This window comes from Neodiprion lecontei, chromosome 2 (genome assembly GCF_021901455.1).
Source record: "Neodiprion lecontei isolate iyNeoLeco1 chromosome 2, iyNeoLeco1.1, whole genome shotgun sequence".
Lineage (NCBI taxonomy): Eukaryota > Metazoa > Arthropoda > Insecta > Hymenoptera > Diprionidae > Neodiprion > Neodiprion lecontei.
Genome location: NC_060261.1, coordinates 30854246 through 30875211, shown reverse-complemented (window position 1 = coordinate 30875211; position 20966 = coordinate 30854246). Strand labels below are relative to the sequence as shown.

At 37.6% G+C, this 20966-nt stretch overlaps 3 protein-coding genes and 1 long non-coding RNA gene across 9 annotated transcripts; 2 read left to right on the top strand and 2 right to left on the bottom strand.

Moving 5' to 3' along the window:
- The first annotated feature begins 1055 nt into the window (after window positions 1–1055).
- On the top strand, window positions 1056–3585 carry LOC107218843. The gene is made up of 4 exons (XM_015656863.2): window positions 1056–1171; window positions 1356–1865; window positions 2309–2425; window positions 2575–3585. The coding sequence occupies exons 1-4, from the start codon at window positions 1066–1068 to the stop codon at window positions 2586–2588; spliced, it is 747 nt and encodes a 248-aa protein (XP_015512349.1). The 5' UTR covers window positions 1056–1065; the 3' UTR covers window positions 2589–3585.
- On the bottom strand, window positions 1761–7688 carry LOC124293070. The gene is made up of 2 exons (XR_006902979.1): window positions 6889–7688; window positions 1761–2458 (listed from the first exon to the last, which is right to left on the bottom strand). It is a non-coding gene; the product is annotated as an uncharacterized LOC124293070 (long non-coding RNA).
- A 119-nt stretch (window positions 7689–7807) lies between these two features.
- On the top strand, window positions 7808–17055 carry LOC107218818 (4-coumarate--CoA ligase 1). 6 transcript variants are annotated; one of them, XM_046732194.1, is made up of 10 exons: window positions 7808–7946; window positions 9828–10134; window positions 12133–12340; window positions 13122–13291; window positions 14203–14398; window positions 14968–15122; window positions 15211–15394; window positions 15492–15823; window positions 16244–16439; window positions 16536–17055. In XM_046732194.1, the coding sequence occupies exons 2-10, from the start codon at window positions 9898–9900 to the stop codon at window positions 16619–16621; spliced, it is 1764 nt and encodes a 587-aa protein (XP_046588150.1). In that variant the 5' UTR covers window positions 7808–7946; window positions 9828–9897; the 3' UTR covers window positions 16622–17055. The 6 variants fall into 6 exon arrangements, with proteins under 6 accessions (XP_046588150.1, XP_046588152.1, XP_015512322.2 ...); XM_046732196.1 differs by having other exon boundaries at window positions 7822–7950; window positions 9828–10027; XM_015656836.2 differs by having other exon boundaries at window positions 7822–7950.
- On the bottom strand, window positions 16895–20182 carry LOC107218827. The gene is made up of 8 exons (XM_015656846.2): window positions 20055–20182; window positions 19743–19872; window positions 19563–19656; window positions 19296–19411; window positions 18948–19181; window positions 18446–18651; window positions 18290–18358; window positions 16895–17683 (listed from the first exon to the last, which is right to left on the bottom strand). The coding sequence occupies exons 1-8, from the start codon at window positions 20083–20085 to the stop codon at window positions 17532–17534; spliced, it is 1032 nt and encodes a 343-aa protein (XP_015512332.1). The 5' UTR covers window positions 20086–20182; the 3' UTR covers window positions 16895–17531.
- Between the last annotated feature and the right edge of the window lie 784 nt (window positions 20183–20966).

Sequence of the window (20966 nt, the reverse complement as noted above, 5' to 3'; positions counted from 1 at the left end):
TCAGATACTCTGCGTTACAAAGAAAGCTTCGCGCAAGCGTAAAATGGCTACGGGGTCCTGCGTCAAGTTTGAATATCGCATTGCTGTATACGTTATACACGTAATCACAATGCACAACGTAAGCGCAGTGGTAAATTTATGGAAAAAATCAGCATGCTTTATACATTTCATCGTTATTTTTATTTTTCCATAATTTTCAATTCATTTACATCAAGTACATATTTTTAACAAATAACCAGTATGATTATTGTAACTTGTTTGCAAATAGACAAAATATTCTTCTGACGATTTCTCCGCAAAAAGGTGTTGAAACAATTGAAGATCATTTTAACGAAATCATCAGTCACGATCAGAATTGTTATCGGATTCTTCGCAGTGTTATAACATTAAATAAACTTGACGGAAAAATAGTCAATTTTTAACATTGATAATGTTTGAAACATCCGTATAATCTGCGCTTTTCGAGCAATTGAATCTATACCTGCAAAATCAATCGATGGACCATTCAATTAATTACCATGTGTTATGAAACTTGGTATTGATTTTACAACAAGAATTTCCAAAACTGGACCACGATGATATAGCCAGGTTAATAGCTGATCAATTATTTGTTGTAATCAGCATGGTAACAGAACAATGGATATTTCATAACTAGGCTCCGTATTACTTATTCCTATTTCATGCCATGAAATCAACAAAACCAAAGAACAATCTTTCACTTGTAATGTAATTACTTACCGGTTAATCAAACGCTTTTCAATAACAATTTCCATCAGACTCGTATAAATCTTAAGCGAAATCTCCCCCACCTTAGATCACAGCTTTACTTGGTTATAATGTTTCTATGTTTTACTATCGCCACAGCTTGCGTACACCGTTGTGCCACATAGAAGTACGGTGGTAGCCGGAATACTGGGTTAAAATGATATTTATACGTACATTTTTTACCTTTTTATCGTGATTTTTTTTTCCTTCGCAATACCGAATCACCGTATGTATATAACTGTATATATATATTACATATATACTAATGACATTTTTCTGTACAGGTGTAACTCTGAAAAAATGGCTCATTGGGTTCGCTATCTTCACTTGCAGCAAGCTGTGCTGATGCTCTTTATTTCAAACGGATGCTTGCTGATTGGAGTCAAGAGCGGCGCATTGAAATACGGTACGAGAAAATTAATAACAAAGAAAAACCATTTCTCTACAAGCGAGTGTAACTTCTTTAAAAAAAATCCTACGACACAATATCGTAACTTCTCCATGATTGGCAAAAGATTATTACACGCAATGTGATTTTAAAGATTTTCTCATAACTTTGCGGTCTTCCAATCTATGATCCTTTTCATTAGTGGAATCCCGGCTCAACTGGGTGAAACAGATTTCGGATCATGGGGATCGTATGCGTCAATTTTCACCGCTCGTCGAACCATCTCCGGACCGATCCTTGGCTCGCCAATACCTGGTACCATCGAAATCGCAAACGCAGATGGAACCCCATACGCAAGACTCAGAAAAGACATCCAAGAAAACTCACGAACCTGAGTCCCGCTCTCTCGGTACACATTCTATCTTTGGCCGAATGTCACCGCATGACTTTGAACGGTATCGCTTAGATCAGTCACAGCGGCCGCGTGCCATGACCCAGCGGCTGAGTTCCCTCAATAGAAACGAGCAGAACCATTTCGAACGACAAACTGACACCCCTACGGAGCCTCCACCGGAAAAAATTGTTCCCCCGCTTTTCCCAGCACCTGTTCATCCCAAACCACCATTCTTCGTTCGCCGAATGCCAAGCGATGAATTCCGTGACGCCATCGACAGGAGACAATTGTTCGATCCCAATAATCCTGGAATTATCGGTAGGATGACAAATATATATATACGGTGAAGATAGTGGCGTCCATGTCTACAATCCCTAGTATCACACATAGCGACTTATTTCTTACTCATTACTAGCAGAAAGTGAAGTCAAAGGAGATATTTAAAGCCAATGTAGTCGACCATATCCCAAAGTACTGCTCACTTTAAGCTTTTGCATCTTTGTTAACAATTTCACGTTATTTGACTTTACTCAGACTTTAGATACTTAGTATCCGGATAAGTGTGAGACCATATGAATAGCATTCCACTTCCATGTGTAGAAACTATACCACACATAGTACACATACAACCACTTCTAAGAAAGAAAACATGTGATTAGATTCAATTTTTCCTACCGTTGTTCGTAGCGTTAACAGTGAGTGAATTATTCGCCTGCGTCTGCCACAAACATTCATGATCATTTTGAGATATTCGTTTCCAGACAACCCCGGAACCCGTCCACCACCGGAATCTCTGAAGGAATGGCTCAAGTATCCGTTGTCGGATGAGGAATATCACAAGCAAGTAGGCTTGATACCGGGTGGCATATTTCCGGCAGGTAAGTTGCAGCATCTGTATTGTGAAATATAAACTACGTGTCGTGGTGATCTTGTTCTATTCGGAAAATCGAAAAAAAGTATAAACCAGCAAGCGGTATATGAAAGTACTTCAAGCTCATTTCCTCTGACTAATTATTTTTTATTTCAGGCTCAAGTCGCTAGTACAATGGGCAAACCAGTATAAGAGCCACGGGAACCGGAAGTTATTAGTCTACGATTTGGGAGACGTATGGACTCTCATTATTTTTTCAAGTTCATCGTGCTAAGTATGAACGTATGAAACCGTTCAGATGATTAGGTTGTGGTCGGTGTAATGGTGCTACACCGAATGATATAATGAGAAAGAATTTTGTGGCTGCAGCGTTATTCTTGAAAAAATATAGAATGAAAAAAACATAAGCGAAAAACGTTTTGTCGCGTTGTATCATTCCTGATTTTGCTTTAATCTGACGGCCAATAATTGCACACGATTAACATGGTATGGAGAATAATTATTAATACAGGAAAAACTTGTGTATCTTGAGTTACAAATTAAATAGAATTGCCGGTATGAACACTCAGTATCGAGGTGAATAATATTAGTTTCAATTCCAGTACAACTAACGTCATTGAAGTGATGAATAATTTATAACAATTCTATTCTCCTGACAACTGGACCCTCAAACATGTTACAAATGGATTTTGACGGGACTCAGGTATGTTCTAGAGGTATTTGCCCTAAGTACCAGGCTAACGGGAATTTATTCACTACGGCTTAGTTTCCGCTTTTATTTTTCTTTTATACTTTACTTTTTCTCGTTCACGTATCCAATCTTAATAAATATCAATAACGAACATTGCATTATAAAGCTGCGGGGAAAAATATTGCCAGATCCCGAGATCACCGCGGGAGTTTGTCGGACAAACCGACAAATGGACATCCGGAAAGACATTTTTTTAAAAACCTGTTTGTCGGATTACTAGAGGTCCGAAAACGTAAAGATTCGTTGAAATTAGAAAGAGTGAATTTCGACCAAAACCAATACTTTCCTTACATCAACGAGGGTGATGGAAAGTGAAAACTAATGTCGTACGGAAGTCGTCGTAGTGAATGTAATTGGAGTTGAAGAAAAATCTGACAAGTCTCAAAATATCAAAGTTTCACTAATTCACTACACAACAATGAGAAAAAAAAATGTCAGGCTTTGCAAAGCGATTAACAAAATAGTAAATAATTGTACCTTGTTTATATACTGTCAATATTATTATGTACAACTAGAAAAAAAATCCGGTAAGCACATATATTCTTCCGATTATAGTAGTTTTCGATATTTTCTAGTTGAAAGAGAAATGTTCGTGCCATTTTTAATAATAGCAGGTTTACTTATCGATTGGGGAAATATTCGTCTGATCAAATTTGGAAATGATTTTAATTTGATAGGTATCTGCGAAATTTTAAACTATACTATATGTCGTATATTTGTTATACAGAGAAAACTTTAACCCCGTACCATTTACACTCGAAATTTTCAAACTGTTCCCGCTGGAATTTTGACCTGCCCCACCATCTACCTTCAATTGAGGGTTCAAACTTTGTATTCAAACAGATAGGCAAGATCAGTCGTGCGTCAGCTGCGAATTAGAGCAGTTCAAAGTGAGCTTGGGGTCAATCTGTCACCTGTGTGTAACTTATAGTGGTTTGAGTGAAAATTGGAGCAAATTTTTTTTCAACACTTCTACGTGGACTTTCTTTTCTTTCATTGTGAGTAACATTTTGTGCATGAAAATATTTTTTTTCACCGCAATAATCACTGTAAACGCATGTCTATTAGATGTCTTACTATCCCCGGAGTAAACAAATATTCGAAGCCTGGATCGATAATAATGGATACGAAGAGGCTTTGTACGAGGCATTTTCGGACGAAGAAGATCGTTTGCCTGACGAGGATTCTTACTCTGCAGAAGGCGATGATACCTTCGGCGAAGTCGAAGATGTCAGTTTAGAGTAGAGTCTTTTAGAGTTCACCGAAATATCCGAAGTGGTATTGCACCGATATTAAATGAACAGAAACTTTCTATTGGTTGAGAAGGGCCGTATTTTCCGAATCTGACAAGATGAGGCATTTGTGAACGAAAACTAGACCAAAAATCAAAAGAAAAGTGTTTGACGTGCCTGCGGACGATGTGCGGTTTTTTACCGCATATACATGTGCCTTGAATGCGCAAATGCCGAACCACATTTATAACGATTATTCTGATTTTATTTGAACCTTCTATCTCATATTTTCATAATGAAATAGTTTCTCAATAATAAAAAATTTATTTCGTCATTCATTTCATCGAAACCTGATAGACTTTCAATCTTGCCCAATGTCATTTTTTCCCCGGAAAATTCACTATTCATTTCTCAAAATAAATATACTTTATGAAAAACTGACTTACGAGACTAAGACTACTTCGAAGTGGACTAGCTTTGGAATAAAATTGTAAAATTGTTGTCAAAAATATTGTAAATCAAAAAAATGGCACGTATTTCAATGAAAACTTAATTGTTTTCTTCCTTTTTTTTTCATGAATTTTTTTTAATACGAAAATCCCAAGGACCCAATATGCTGAAGATCGGGGCTTCTTTATAAAGGTTAGAAATATGTTTCAGAATTTTTTTGGAAGAGCAATTCCCGAAACTCTCAAGGTACTACTCATTTTTTACCCTGTGATACGTACGTTATTCGCAAGACGTGTATCATTTAAGCGCTAAAACAGGCGATCAGAACTATTCAGTGAATTATCCCACAAACGATTAGCGATTCAGCGATTCACGTGGAACGTACTATGCATAGATATGTATGTATATTTTGTTGGTATTTCTGTCCAGTCATTGTATAACTTTAGTGAAACGCAGCATAAAAAAGGTTCTTCGATGAGGCTACATACATGCAGTAATAATTAAAAATATTTACACACGTTAATAAACAAAGCACAATATTACAGCTCACGATTAGACGCTTGTATTTGCGTATGTTGAATATACAGGACGATAATTATGCAAATGGATGCATAGTTCCGTTTCCAATTTATCGATTCGTACAGTATATTACGTTAATTAGTTGTTTAATTGCCCGCTGTAAGAAATTGTTTGCAGCGCGAATGTCGACGATAATTAACTTTTACCCACTACAAGCATGATAAAAATTTTACCAAAAATTGAATACCTCGAATATCCTGTTGATGAATTCTCGAAATTTTACTTCCCTCACGGTGACCACGATTCAATGAATCTGGCGCATGGCAAGAATAGATTTATTTATCTAATAAATGAACGGGTAGCAGACTGTAGAAATATTATTCGTAAGAATCCATATGGATGATCTAAAAGTAGTATAATAATAACGATGGTAATTTATACGTCAGTGTAAATGTATCTGCTGTGCGGATCAAGTCAAATACACCTCCCACTCTTTCTTTATCTCTGAAGTTTTTTCAGCTATCGGAATATTATCGTAGGATATGCTCATTGATTGAGGTCAACGAGACTGTAGTAAATTTTAAATAAACACGAACATTAAGACAGCCGATAACACCTACGTAAAGATAAACTTGTGATCAGTTACAGTTACCAATGTAATTTCCACAGACGGTAGAAAACTAAATATTACCCGTTGCAACTGGCAAAAAAAAAAAAAAAAAAAAAAAAACTTGATGACTGCTGCTCGGCGATATATACAATTTCGTTTAAATCTCTTGTATCCGTAATGTACCTCGGAATTACTTATTTACTGAGCACACGGTTTATCAACTTGTTATCTTGCTGATTAGTTAAACGCTCAACGCTCAACGATTCGCGGCTGATATGTATGTGAATTGTAATGAACTTACGATTAGGACGGCCGGAAAGAGTAAAATACTCGGAAATGCGTCGTTTCAACTTTTGAACGGTATATGTGCCCACTTAGGTTTCAATAAAATTCTCGCAGTTTATAAACCGGTTAAAATAATAAGGACACTATACTAACCTACTAACTTACATTTCTTTGAGTGAAAAAAAAATGTCCAACTACAACGAGAGGCGATAATTGGTTTTAATGCGAATATCGTACTTGCTCAGGTCTGGTCTCCCAACATGTGAAAAAAAAAATAAATAAATAAAACTACATGTGTGCATACGCGATGTACGTATGTGTGCACGTGTGTGTTCTGCATAGGTATGCAAACGACGGACTCGTGGAACGAAAGAACGACTTTCTACTTGCGAAGAGGTCGACGCGTCTATTAGATAAATATATGTTTATATATCTTTATTACATATATATATAATTCTTCTTTTCGTTCGTCTGTTGTGATCGCGTAAATTCTGAACGACTTGACCGATTGAGGTCGTATTCATACGATACATTTGTATTGTCGAGACGACGGGTCATGGCTATATAGATATGTTTATCGTTAACTCATTTTGCACATTGTTAACACATTACCGCGCACTTACCGGAAAGGGCAGGACAACGTCTGCCGGGCCGGCTAGTTATGTATAAATGTATGGAATAGAGCGTATTCATTCCTTGTTTGGATTTCTGGTCCCGATTTTTGTGAAAAATTTCAATTCACCGGAGAGTGGACGAAGAGAATAAAATTGTTTCCGGACAAGTGAAGCTGCATCCGCTTTAAAATCAATGCATGTTGATTGGTGTTTTTGCGTCGGGCACCGAGAGGGACGAATGATCGGGGCGGGGATGGAATACCGAATTTAAAACGTTTCGAAAGCGAGAAATTTCGAATTTTTTAGTGGCGAAACTTGAAGTAAAGAAATCAAACTTTGACGAAACGTCAAAGTTTAATTCGAATGTTCCGAAACCCGACGCTCAAAAAGTACCGAAAGGATAAACTTGTGAAAAAGCGTAACTTCGGTAAGTGAAAGTTCCGAAAGTGCGAAAATGACAAAAGTTTGATATGAAACATTGAAATTCCGAATGATCGAAGATATTCAATACCGTGAATTTCTGGCTTGGTGAGATTCCGCCACTTTGATCTTCCTGTGCTTTGAATTTTCCATATTTTTACGTTCGAAATCCTGGTGAATCTGATTTACGATTTTTCTGATTTTTCACACCCTCTCGTTGAATAAACTACGGTGTGTGAGTATTTTTTAACTCTCGGAACTTTACTTCACCGAAACTTTATTTTTCAGAATTCTCCTCCATCGAAACTTAATTAATTTGAGCCGTCGGGTTTCGGACCATTCGAAACGTTATTGATCTCTTCACTTAAACTTTCGCCACATAAATAATTCAGAATCAGGCGCTGTCGGAAGTTTTTAAATTCGAAACTTGAACCCAGCTCCGAATGATCACCGACTCGCCGCATTCTTCACTGACAATCCTCATATTATCGCAACGTAGCGTTGAATGATCAGCTCGAAAAGCGTCGCGGTGGGGATCCGGCGTCGCGACGCCGGCAACTCGGCACGAGTCAAGCGATTCGGGCAGGAGCATCTTACGTTAGTGGCAGTCAGGATCGCGTACCGGTTGGCGGCTAACAATTAAGCGCGTAGGTAAGGTACAGTGCATACCTATTATTAGTTCGGTTGTCGCGTGTGTTCCACGGCCGTCTGATTTTCTGCACTCGGATGGGGCATTTAAATTCCCGCGAGCCCCCGCAACGCCTCACTTCCGATTGATCAGCTTCCGGTGATCCATTTTCACCCGCGCGTTCACCGCACGTTGTTCGAGTCGCTCTGCACTGATAATAATATTCCCGGGACTCGAAAAATCCTCAAAAGCTCGGAGTCAAGCTCTTTGCTACGCAAAAGCGACTTTGGGTTTTGTTTTATCTCTTCGAATGAATTATGAGCGGTCGTAAGCCCCGCCGTAAAGAGGAAGAGAGAGAGAGAGAGAGAGAGAGAGAGAGAGAGAGAGAGAGAGAGAGGAGCGCCTGCGCGATGCCGATTTACTTTGCCAGCAGCGAGTTTTGAATTCGTGTACATAATAATTAGTTTTTTAACCGTTTACCGATACATTTCATTACACATAATTGCCAAGTGACTTGTGTTTACCAGCTGTCGCTGTTTCGCTACTTTGAACGTGCCGTTTGGAACCGGTTCAAGCAATTTGCATTTTATTTTTACACATTATCGGTCTCCTTTGTTTATTGCTATGATCCGTCACAGGTTTCGCGCTCTCGGACAGTGAAACGGTGACACAATACTTCTCACAATTGACATTCGGGATTATGTCAGGCCAATCAGTTGCAGGCGAACTGACATGGCTTGAATTCCAAACGTCTGGTATTCGAAAGCTGTCCAAATTTTCACTGTAAATCCCACCGCAGCTTTGTACCGAATGAAAATGTGTACTTTCAGTAAAATCGGTTGCTTTACCTTTCACGATCTTACTTGCTGAATGTAATCGGTTGCATTACGAATAATTGATCGTCTGCTCTACGTACAACGTATAAAATGATCCATTATTATCGCACGCTTCGGGTCAACTGTATGCCATATTATTGAACGATTATTTTTCTTTTTATCGTCAACTTACGTTCCATAGCGGGTATGTGTACCAAAAGAAATTTCTAATTGCGGTTACGATTTTTTACCGTAAAAAAATAATACGATTATGGGTACAATATCAAAATAAATGTTCTAACTTTAACCAGAAAATCTAATATGTGCAACTATTTTTTATTTGATTATGTTGTAACTTTTGCGACAATTTTTGATGTTGGTGCAACAATAAATATATATATATATATATATATATATATATAAATATATTTGTCATTTCTGTGGCGCAATTCGACTTATTTAACTCGGAAGCTCATGAACGCTTAAAATTAGTTTGAAAATGTAATTCTCGATGTTTGTTAAAAGTCGTCTCTAATTTATTTTTCGGGACAAAATATCCACGAGGAATTGTAACGTCACTATTTTTGTAGTAATTGTCAATTCCTTGATAAGAATTCCTCCTCGGCCATTTAACGCGTGTTTCACCATCTATACCGAAGATCTGATTGCGATAGCAGGAGAACAGATTTATTTTCCGAGAGAAAACATCGAAGTATATAGTTTTTAGTAATTGGTGATATACTTGCTGGAAAGTGGAAAATAGGTTAGATACTAATATAGAAACAGTAAGCATTACTCGGCAATTTACTTTTTACAAACTACGCAAATAACTTCGTGCATTAGCGTACCGATAAGAGTGTGAATAACGTTATAGAAAGTGGACGAGAACTTCGTTTAATTGATCAGCTTAATTCAAATCCAAGTTTCTCAATGCTTTCCAAGTAGCATGCACTGCTATGTAAATTTAGTTCGTATAGAAATAATAATAGGCATATTGTAAAATTATGCACGATCAATTACCTACGAAGTAAAAAACACACCGTGCTTTTATCCAACTCGCAAATGAATTTATTTCACATTTCCAGCAGCCTGTCGATTCTGAATTCAAACACAATTACCAACAGGGGTGAATATTCGAAAAAAAAAAAAAAAAAAATGACCACTCTTAGACGCGGCACTCGACAGATGTGGAATCTGATGGAGAATGGGAAAATAATTCGTGACTCGTCGTCGAGGTCCATGTCGACGGAACCGAGGACGACGAGGATTCAGGAGGGAAAAAACGGTGAAAAAATTTTTAAATCCCCCTTCAACAACATGAATTATCCAACGATGCCGCTGCACGAATTTGTATGGGAAAACACGGGAAAATGGGGAGACAAAGTAGCCCTGGTGAGTGAATATAATTGTTCATAAGCGACGTGTTCCCGGAGAAAAATTTCATTTGTTATAGTAACTAGAAAAATTCGGTAAAACAGGTATCGTTGAAAAAACTGTTCGAATATTGTTGGAATTACGAAAAATGAGGTACGCCTAACAATTTTGCGCAATCGTCGATCCTTTCTTGGTTATTGCAACGCAAAATCAGTTTGCGAGGTTTACTCTACTTTGTGAGTTAAATAAGGCTTGAACGTCAATTTATTCTTGCACGAGCGTTAAATTATCGCAACAGTTGCAAGAAAATATCGCAACAGTGATCGTAATGAGAAAGAATAGTAACGGACTCTAGACTTTCCGGTAACAGCTAGAAAACTAATTTTAATTTTCTACCTAGAACTATATTTTTCGATTGTGGTAAAAAATGAATATACTTAAGGACCGAGCGGTAAGCCGAACTAAAAATTTCTCTCAGTGTTGATTTAGAAATGATAGATTTATTCAAGGAATCTAATCAATTATGCAAGTCGGTAAACATGAATTTATTAAATTTGTTTGTATCGTTTTTTAAAAAACAACCTGCACAAGCTGCACAAACGAGTATACCGAATGCATAAACTGTGCATTTACCATCCTGGAGTATAATGTATGGGTAACGACCGTGACTGATTTAATTCTCTTGGACTTTATAATGCACAGGTTAAATAACTATTTCGTAACTCAAGTTGTTACGCGTCAGGTATTATACGCATAGGTAGGTATTATAGATATATATGATTTGCATATACGAGTACAATTATTTATAATATTATATAATATTATGTATACCGTGGCGGACGAAGGATTCAAAACACGATAGCTGAAAACAAACTGCATAATATTACATTTTAATGATAATTTTAGGAAATACGGAAATTTTAACTGCCGCTGAATGATCAGACTCTACGTATAGTCTTCGTGTTGTAACAGATAAGGATGTCTGAATTTATTACACCCCAGCAAACGATAACGCAATGCAAATATATTATACGAGTAGTTCTGCAGAAGCTTGGTAATTTTCTTCTTGTGGAAGTTTGTTTTAATCCGAATCACTACGATTGATTGCGTTATGTGTTCTGTTCTTTCGTTTCATGCAATCGCTTTCCGCAAAGATGTATTAAAATATCGCGGAGTTAATACTAATACACGAAATTACAAGAACAATTTGATGCGTTTACCGAATGAATCAAATTTAACGTGTAATGTACATGTTTAAAATTTTGAAACAACCATTATTCAAGTTTGTTTATAAAGTTCAAATTGACCGAAGACACGAGTAATTTTAAAGTTTTATCTCATCATAAAACCGCGACAAAATCGTTATCAAAAATGAAATATCTCAAATTTATCAACGATTTCGCAATAATTCACACAAACAAATGCTGTATACACCGTACAGAAAAAAATATGTTTAAAAATAAAAACAAACACCGCTAAAACAATATTCTTGGTACAGACACAATTTGCCTGTGTATAAATATAAAAGTAACAACGTCATTCGGAGATTTGATACTTTCGACAATCATGCTTGTAATGATTAAGGCGAAAGTCCAAACAACCAGTTCCAAACTCCAAATTTCAATCCGCACGTGTGTAGAAATTTATAAGATAAGAACTCGCGATTCACAATCAATTCGTCGATTCCTATATCTGTATAAGTGTTTACTGTCATGTTTTAATTCGGGTTTATAGCCTTACACAAATACGATTAGCACGAATTCCAGGATCAAAAGTAAACAACAAATATGCGATTATAAATCAAATATTTACACCGCCTACATTTTTCATGGTACAGAACGCTACGTGAATTCTCTTCCATTCATATCTAGGTGAAAATTTCCCATTTACCAATTCAGCGAATAACTCATTACACGATAATTCATTTATGCAATATACCTAAGCATAAAACATGAATGTGACTGTAATTAGGTTAACACACATTTTTTTTTTTTTTTTTGTTTTTTCAATTTACAGAAATGTGGCGTCACTGGACGTCGTTACACGTACGCCGGTGCCAGAGATGCGTCGAATTGGGTTGCAAGAAGCCTTCTAAATATGGGGTTTAAGGCCGGTGACGTCATCGCTCTGGTTCTACCAAACCTGCCCGAAACTGCTATCGCTTTTCTAGGATCAGTTGAAGCCGGACTCATCGTAACTACCGTAAATCCACATTACACAGTTGGTAATCCATTACACTTTTGACCATTTTCTTCCTCAACTATTTCTTGAAAAGTCTTTAATTTATCACGAAATACTAAACGTTACTATGTAATAGTGCACGGAAGATTTTTTTTTTTTTTATTGTCCGCAGAATTTATTGTATTATATTATAGAATCTTCCTGTTTTTGACCACGCTATTGCAGTCTGTTTTATTACATGCATATACGGATGAGAATTTCCAAACCGCATCCGGGGTTCTGCGAAGAAAAACTGTAGCTACGAGAAAGAGAAGGAAATTTATTTTTGTTTGACGCAACGCTTGTGATCAGTTTTTTCTTCTTATTATTGTAAATCTTACGGTTTGTTCAGGGAAAACATCCAAAACTCGTGTAGAACGACTTACGGAGTGGCAGTTGTGACAATTTTGGAGCAAAGAGATGGAGTAAATAGTAAATTATGAACATTGTGGAAAATCGTCGAAAATCGTTGTATTTTGGATAATTGAATGAATTGAATGAAAACATGAAAAAGTGGGATAATCTACCCAAAAATTCTATGCCCGAAACTACGAAAGTGTCCGAATATCTCTACTTAACCGTAAAGTCAAATTCGCAGTTAGGTGTCGAAATTATTTCCACCAGGGAAAGACCAGAATAAAAAGAAGAACAGCAAACAGTTATAATCAGCAACTATCAAAGTATATCGATGAATTGATCGTGTCTAAATGTGCCAGCAGATAAATATCTTCATGTCTGCACGGCATGCATCGCAGTGTGCTGACATATAACTTAATATTTTTCAGACGAAATAAGAAGGCAGTTGATAAATTCCGGAGCTAAGGGTGTAATCACTAACGCTGAAATAGCGCCTGTGGTTCTGAATGCAACCCGCGAAACGCTCCCGTCAAAATCTCCGTTCATTGTAATCGACGACGCGACGTTACCTGTGCCGTCGGAATCGATACCTTTCAAGGTAAGATCGCATTGCTCGTAAGCCAGCCTGTGCGACCTTGCACCTTGCACTTACCTACTTACTTCTCTGCACCTACTTAAAATACTAAAATGGAAATTGACTTACGGCTTCAAAGTCCGACGCGTCGGTCGGTTAAACTAATTCGAGAATTACAAAGCAGCTACCGAGTGTTTTGTTGGATTTCAAGCAACGTACGTATTACGAGATTGCGTATCTCGCACGGCGTACGACAAGCGCGTGTGAATGAATGGATATCTTTGTACACACTTCACACTTGTCATAACAACAGAGATAACGAATGTTTTCTGATCGCATGATTTCATCTAATCTGATTGTTGTTAGCTCAGCGTATGTAATCACCCAAAGTATACGCTGTGGACGGTTGAATCGTTTTTACTTAGATCAGTAATTTGTCACAGATGTTTTATGAATTTTAGTTTAATTATGGCTTGATTAATTATCAACAGAGTAACTCGCGAATAATTTACTTATCGTAAGTATGTCCAATTCTTATTGCTCTTTTCTTTTGTTTTTCATAAATTGTCAAAATATTAACGAGAAATTTTCGTACGAATCCGTGTCATTCAAGGCGACATCCAGTATACTTATTATATCCTCAGTGTGATGTGAAAACGAGAACATCGAATACTTCTTTTCCGATAACACGTACGCGTGATTTTACATACCGTGAATAACTTGGATACAGAATTTCATGCAATTGAATTAGTGAAGATATTACAAATTTTTACACTTGGTTGTAAAATTTTCAAGCGTATTATTTTGAAAATATAGACACTGATCAGCAAATCTTACCCAATTTATGACCAATTTTATTTTCTACAAGTTATGGGAAACTCCGATGTTACTTTGAACGTGAAATTTCTCATAATTCATCTGTTATTTCACCGAAGGATCTCATCGATAGAGGCAAGTCATTGCCGCCAGTGCCAAACCATCCATGGAATTTTGACGACGTAGTCGTTTTACCGTACTCCAGCGGTACGACAGGCCTTTCCAAAGGCGTAATGTTGTCCCATAAAAATTTGATCGCCAACATACAACAAGTGAAGGCTAGTACTGACGATAACGTGTGGAAAGAAACTACCGGTAAGTGACAATCGGCGTGAAACAAATAACGCGCGTGACTTTCACAACCTGAAATATGAGCTCCCAAGTTTTCATCGAACGTTGAATTATAACGAGAACACTCTTGCCATCATTTTGTTGGGCATGAAACAAAGCTGAGTAATTGATCAGTGCCGGGAGCGATTTTACCCCGTAAATACAAACGCAAGCGTGCGAAACAGACGCCATATTGGTTTTTCTACGGGCTCAAACTTGCATGTCAATTATATGGTAAAACAATTTTCGTGAAATTGGCCAGGTGTTCAGCAGGTCTTCGTACTTTATGTGGAATAGTTGTATCTTGGAATTAAAATCGTCTATACAGGCATAATATTCCGGACAACTTTCAACGGGGAAATCACGCCTCTGTCTATTCTGTAAATTTGTTATTGATAATTCCACAGTAAAAAAAGGTTAAAATGAGATTAATTGCCAAAGTATTAACGAATTTACCCTTTAAAGAGTCATCTTGTAATTTTTAATCATTCTCGGAGTAATTGTATTTCAGGTCTACGCAAATCTCTGGATTGTAAAGTGACTCGCCTTTTCAGAGACTCATCAGGAAATCGCGCCATTGTTACTCCCTACTTTTCACATATACGGAATGAACGCCGTAATGCTGCCAAATTTGAAACTGGGAGTACAGTTAATCACTCTTCCGAAATTCACGCCGCAAGGGTTCATAGACGTTTTTGAACAAAACAAGGTAAGCAAGCACTTTATCCTTTTTAAAAAAAAAAAGGATCCCAGTGTCTCGCCGTCTTTACACCGCACTCGACATCCATGCGATTCAGGTTACGTGTTTCTTCCTCGTGCCTCCGCTGCTTCTGTTTCTGGCCACAGCCCCGATGGTTGCAAAGAAACACATCGAATCAATTCACGTGATGACGAGCGGCGCTGCTCCTCTTGCCGGTACCGACGTCGAGAGGTTTTATCATCGATTCGACATTGACGAAACGAAACTGCAGTTCATCCAAGGTGAAGATTACTAATTCTAAAGAAAAATCATCGGACAATATCTTCGTCACATCTGGCTTCCTTATATCGAACGGCGTTCTTCTTTCCTGTCATTCAGGTTACGGACTCACGGAAAGCTCACCGGTTACGTTTTTGCAAACACTCAAGTCGAAAAAATACGCCAGCATCGGGAACCCGATCTGCGACACCGAAGCTCGGCTGATTGACCTGTCGACCCAGGAGGACATCGTAACCCCCGGAAAAACTGGGGAACTTTGGGTCCGCGGTGACCACGTGATGAAGGGTTACTACAACAACGAGGAGGCAACTAAGAACACCCTTACACCGGACGGATGGCTGAAAACAGGGGACATCGCCTACTTCGATGAGGAACTCGACTTTTATATCACCGATAGACTGAAAGAACTCATCAAGGTCAAAGGCTTCCAGGTAATTCACTTACGAAGCGATGGGTGGGTTACAGAAAAGACAGCGGCTCGAAAATTCAATTACCTTTAAACTGACAAGAAGTGCTAACAAAATGATAACTATTATAAAAAAATCAGAACATTCATATTCAGTCATATATATATATAAATAAAAACACAGATCGACAACATTATTTAGTTAATGATTAAAATGTAAAGACATCTCTTGACTATATTTTGCCGAGAAAAAGTCAATTTACCGACAACTTTCATTCATTTATCGATATTCGCGATCTTCCGATTGGCATGTAGTCAACCATTGTCTTCGAGTAGACTTAATTTTTTCACCGGCAATCAGTGAAATATGAGTTGATTGTGTACTAATACTCGGTGGGTGGGGCAGGGACAATTCTAACAATTTCAATTCATTTTTCCTCGTCAGGTTCCACCAGCGGAACTTGAAGCTTTGCTCAGAACGCACCCGGACATTGAGGAAGCCGCTGTTATCGGTATTCCGGACGAACGAAGCGGAGAATTACCGAGGGCGTTTGTCCTGCTCAAAAAGGATAAAACACTCAAAGAAAAGGATGTGCAAGACTTTGTCAAGGGAAAAGTTTCCGAGTATAAGGAACTGAAAGGTCTTAACAACTTTCGTATCAATGTTACCTGCGCACACTGACACACGCACACATGTGATATTTTGCCTAATTATTTTCCATAATTCATTTTTTCAGGCGGTGTCATCTTCGTTGATACCATACCAAAAAATCCTTCCGGAAAGATTTTAAGGAGAGTATTGAAGGAGCAATATGCGAAATGAGAAACGATTCGAGCTTTGACCCTAAATTATTCCTCCCAGATGACGAAAAGTTCCTGAATCGTACAGCTGCTGCAAACGAGTCATCGACTCTGATATTATAATTAGAAGTATGTTCGACTCACGATTCGATAAGTGTAAATATATTTATACTATAGTTATAAATAATTGTTTATAACAGCATATCGACGACTGCATATATTCATATGCAATTGATTGCGCAGTTATTTTTATATTGCCCGGATTTGTATATATTGATCATTTTTTCCGTGTAAATTTAAAGGGGTTATAATTGAGTTATATATTATGTATATATACGCAAGTTTTCGAACAGTTGCGGGGGTTTTTCGCCCAAGTGTTAAGGTTGCAGAATGGAAAACGCACAGTTGGCACATTTTACTGGTTATTATTAGTAAAATTATATAATTTATAACAAACGCCTCGAGTTCTTTTCTCTTTACCTTGCCGGAAATTTTTATAAAATGCAAAAAACTGAATAACGCATTATCGTATATTTTCAGTCACATTCTCTACACAACGTCACATTACGTATAAATTAATGATAAAAAATCGATGCGTGAAATAATAGCTCAAAAATTCTTGTCAAAGAATTGCTAAAAAGTACTTACTATTATTGAACAGTGCACATACATTACATCAATCCAAACAATACATCAATCCAAATTTTTCATTCGAAAAGTTGTAGTCTTTGAAATTTAATTATTTTATTCAAAGAATCAATAATCATTTCAATATTCTTCTGTCAACATATACTTCGAAATTACTTCTGACCGTATTGAATCTTGCGTCCATGGTTACCATATTTTATAGGTATATAATAATTTGTTACCCCTTAAATGAATGTAATAAAAACTAATGTTAGTAGTTTATAAAATTTCTATGCGAAATTTTCTTACTTCTGCAGTTGCGGGTACAGATATATCTTGGACTGTTCAAAGCCGTACTGAAGCCAAGCTATTACCGGCCATTTCTTTATCAGCAAGAAATTAAAGTTTATTAAAAAATTGTAATACGCACGAACAAAGACACCGATGCCGGGAGTTCCTGAAAGCGATAAAATGATAATTATGCAAAACCAAAAACCTCGATACAATGAGAAACGTAACATTGTGTGACAAAGTACATCTATGTACGAGTAATAAGTGATTTTGTGAACCAGTGAAGAAACGTTTCAATTTACGTCAATAGAATCTTTACAGCCACTCGTCACTGGTCATTTCAACTGCTGCGATCACTTATAAGGTGTTTATTTTCTTTCTATGTCATTAAAATTAAGGGAGGATTTGTTTTCTCCAAGCATAAAATAATGTCTTATTTGAGAATTTTTCCTGACCAAACTGTACGGTCGATTAAATTCGAGCTTTCCACATATATTTGTTATGTATTCAGGTAATTACACAATATTTTCTAATAATACATAACAAATGCATGTGCAAATCTCGAATTTAATCGACGAAAAATGCTGAAATAAAGCGTTATTTTCAGCTGTGTAAAAGCAAAGCCCCCCTTAACGCAGTTGGACTTTGGCTAATTATCGCATTCGTCAAAGGCGTGAACGAATCGAATTCATGTTTTGCAATTTTGTATAACATGTTTCTGAACGTTGCGAATAATTGAATTTCGTCATTAATTCCAGGCAATTATAATTACCACACAGTTTGTGAGATGCTTCGCGGTATTTGAGTACCAGCCAGCTATACGTGCTCAGAGGTTTTGTATCTGAAAAAACATTAAGGCGATTAGATAATCACCCCCTGTCTCGGAGTATAAACCTGGTGATAAAATAACACAGAAATGATAACCCACATGGCACCCTGTTCAACTTGTAACTGAACGCAAAAATGGCCCCGGTATCTATGCTCATGTCGATGCTCCACATCCCATCCAGCAGCGCTGTCGCCATGTCGACAAAATTCGGAGGAACTTCTTCGAAGTACTTGCCGAATACCTCGGCTTGCAATCTTCTACACAATGCCGTAGTTTCAGCTTCGTTCTTCCGACAAATGTTCAATCTGCAGCACGAGTCATACATGTGAATATAAAATGATAAAAAAATAATTTTGGGTGTTTTTGAGATGTTTTTAAAAAATCACGGGTTAAAGACTAGTGATTAAAATAATTTGAAAATTTTCTTTTGCAGTTTTTCAGGGGACGTACTAGCGTAGGAAAAATCCTTGGTGAAAATAAAAAATGTCACGATCAACCCTTTACCGACGTCAAGTGGAGTGCCCCATATTTATCGGTGCGTGCATTCTTTTCACGCAATTGAATTGGTTTCTCAGTTACACGTATAGGAATGACAGTTTACCGATCTGAAATGCCAAGCATATGTCCAACGACTCTCAACACGTGGTTGATTCCCTCTCGCTGATCCTTGGTGTTTGTCAGACCCAAAGATTCCGGTTCGAGCAGAACGTAGCCGATCAGACCATACTGAGTGAGCGCCATGTCCCGATGAGTGATTCCCCCGATTCCATCCCGGAGGGCTCGTCGATTTGCGAGGCAATGCTTCCAGCGAACTGTATTCGTTGACTTGAACCAGCTGGGCCAGATTTGGATAACCCGAGGTCAGACATGATTGAGCTTACGGTTATTCTGCTACTTGTAGCAACCGATACTTAACGCAAGGTAACGAAGTCCAGCTCCGTTCACTTACTCCGAATTAATAACGTTCAAATCCGCCATGTACCACGCTCGAGTATGCAAACTTGTTTCGAGATATCTTTTGAACGCTGCGCATGCCGTTCCACTCTTTTTGGTATAGATGAGAACCTGCAACGAAGCGCAATCGGACGATTTCAAGAATACAGCCGAAGAGTAACGACGATACTGAAAGGGGCGGTATCGGCACGAACGCATTTCATCTTTCTTCTCAAGTTACAAGTTACATCGCAGAATGCTTCATAAATACTATAATACCGACCTTCAAGATCGAAGGAACAGCCAGCACAGCTACAAGACCACATATGATCGCAGTGGTTAATCCAAGGCTGTTGGAACGGTAGTAATCTTGCCCTCTGCGATGTCAAACGGAATTTAGATCATCGAACCAAATTTCCAAATCATCACTAACCCAACATTGAAACTCGAGCTTAACACTTACGCTTTGTACAATTTTGCATCATACCACTCGGGAAGATCCGCTGGAGTAACTTGCTCAGACTCATCGTAGTCGATGGTGTCTTCGTCGGCTACAAGTATCCTGAAATGCTGATCCACGGTCGCAGGTTGGACTGTGAAATGCATCCCATGGTGACAAGTATGTGTTAAAGTAGTTTTTTTAAATCGCCCATGTCCGTGCATGGTTTTTTTAATTGACAGTGATACGCGATAAGCATCTCACAATTGAAATTAGATTAAACTTGAAAAGTGATGTGGAACGCAATTTTCTTCGATATGAGAACTGTATACATACCATCGTCAATGTGTTTTTCCTTGGACCGCATCTTGTCCCGCCTAACTGCAGAGTACTTATGCAAAACACGTTTAACGACTCTCACCTTATATTCAACGACAGAGCGCCGATTGAATCCCCACTGGGAATTAAATTCATATCTTGACGAGATGGCGATCGAACTGCGCAAGTCAAGATCTTGAATTTTGTTTTGATATAGCTTGCGACCTTGCGCTGAGAGGAGAGTTTATTTACTGTTAACAAACGTATGTTTGAATACGGCAAAATAGATGTTTTGCTAATCTAATCCTAACCTAACCTAAGCATCTCTAAATTGAATAAAAATAGATTTGTCCAAGTATGTTTTAACAGATGTTCGTCAGCGATTACATTTGCGCGTTCTAATCGCAATATAACGTAAGATTTCTCTAATGTTTCTCAGATAATTTATGAGTATCTGGTCAACGAGCAAAATAAGCCCGCAAACATTACGATCATATAAAAAATATAAGGTTGAAAATCGTCTTGAACGTTCTTGATAGTTATAGAATCATTTTTTAAATTATTGGATCACATAACATTTCTGGGGGTTTTTGAAATGAGGTTTCTCCTTTTTTCTAATTTTTCATACTTTAACTTACAGTTAATTCGTCCTTGAGAGGTAAAAGCCCTATCTAACGCGTACCTGATAATTATATACTCTCTACGATGACAACAAATGCGTGACTGTTGCACACTATAAATTGGTTTTAAGATCTTAATCAACCAGATTACTGAATTTCTGATGTCCCGATGCCCGCAGTGATAACGACGTGGAATAAGGATACCAGAAAAACATAATGACAACCTTAAGAACAGATTAATACTTCATAACTAATCATTATTTTTCATTACGGAACCGCGATACATTAGCGATTACAATTGTAAACTAAA

Excerpts from the sequence above, each read along its gene's own strand:
- LOC107218843 (XM_015656863.2), top strand. The coding sequence starts at position 1,066 with ATGGCTCATTGGGTTCGCTATCTTCACTTGCAGCAAGCTGTGCTGATG. Across the intron at positions 1,172-1,355 it reads GAGCGGCGCATTGAAATACG|TGGAATCCCGGCTCAACTGG; the intron begins GTACGAGAAAAT and ends CCTTTTCATTAG. Across the intron at positions 1,866-2,308 it reads CAATAATCCTGGAATTATCG|ACAACCCCGGAACCCGTCCA; the intron begins GTAGGATGACAA and ends ATTCGTTTCCAG.
- LOC107218818 (XM_046732194.1), top strand. The coding sequence starts at position 9,898 with ATGACCACTCTTAGACGCGGCACTCGACAGATGTGGAATCTGATGGAG. Across the intron at positions 14,399-14,967 it reads CGTGTGGAAAGAAACTACCG|AGACTCATCAGGAAATCGCG; the intron begins GTAAGTGACAAT and ends TCGCCTTTTCAG. Across the intron at positions 16,440-16,535 it reads CGAGTATAAGGAACTGAAAG|GCGGTGTCATCTTCGTTGAT; the intron begins GTCTTAACAACT and ends TCATTTTTTCAG.
- LOC107218827 (XM_015656846.2), bottom strand. The coding sequence starts at position 20,085 with ATGCGGTCCAAGGAAAAACACATTGACGATG. Across the intron at positions 18,652-18,947 it reads ATGCTTGGCATTTCAGATCG|ATTGAACATTTGTCGGAAGA; the intron begins GTAAACTGTCAT and ends CTCGTGCTGCAG. Across the intron at positions 17,684-18,289 it reads AGCATCTCACAAACTGTGTG|GAACTCCCGGCATCGGTGTC; the intron begins GTAATTATAATT and ends TATCGCTTTCAG.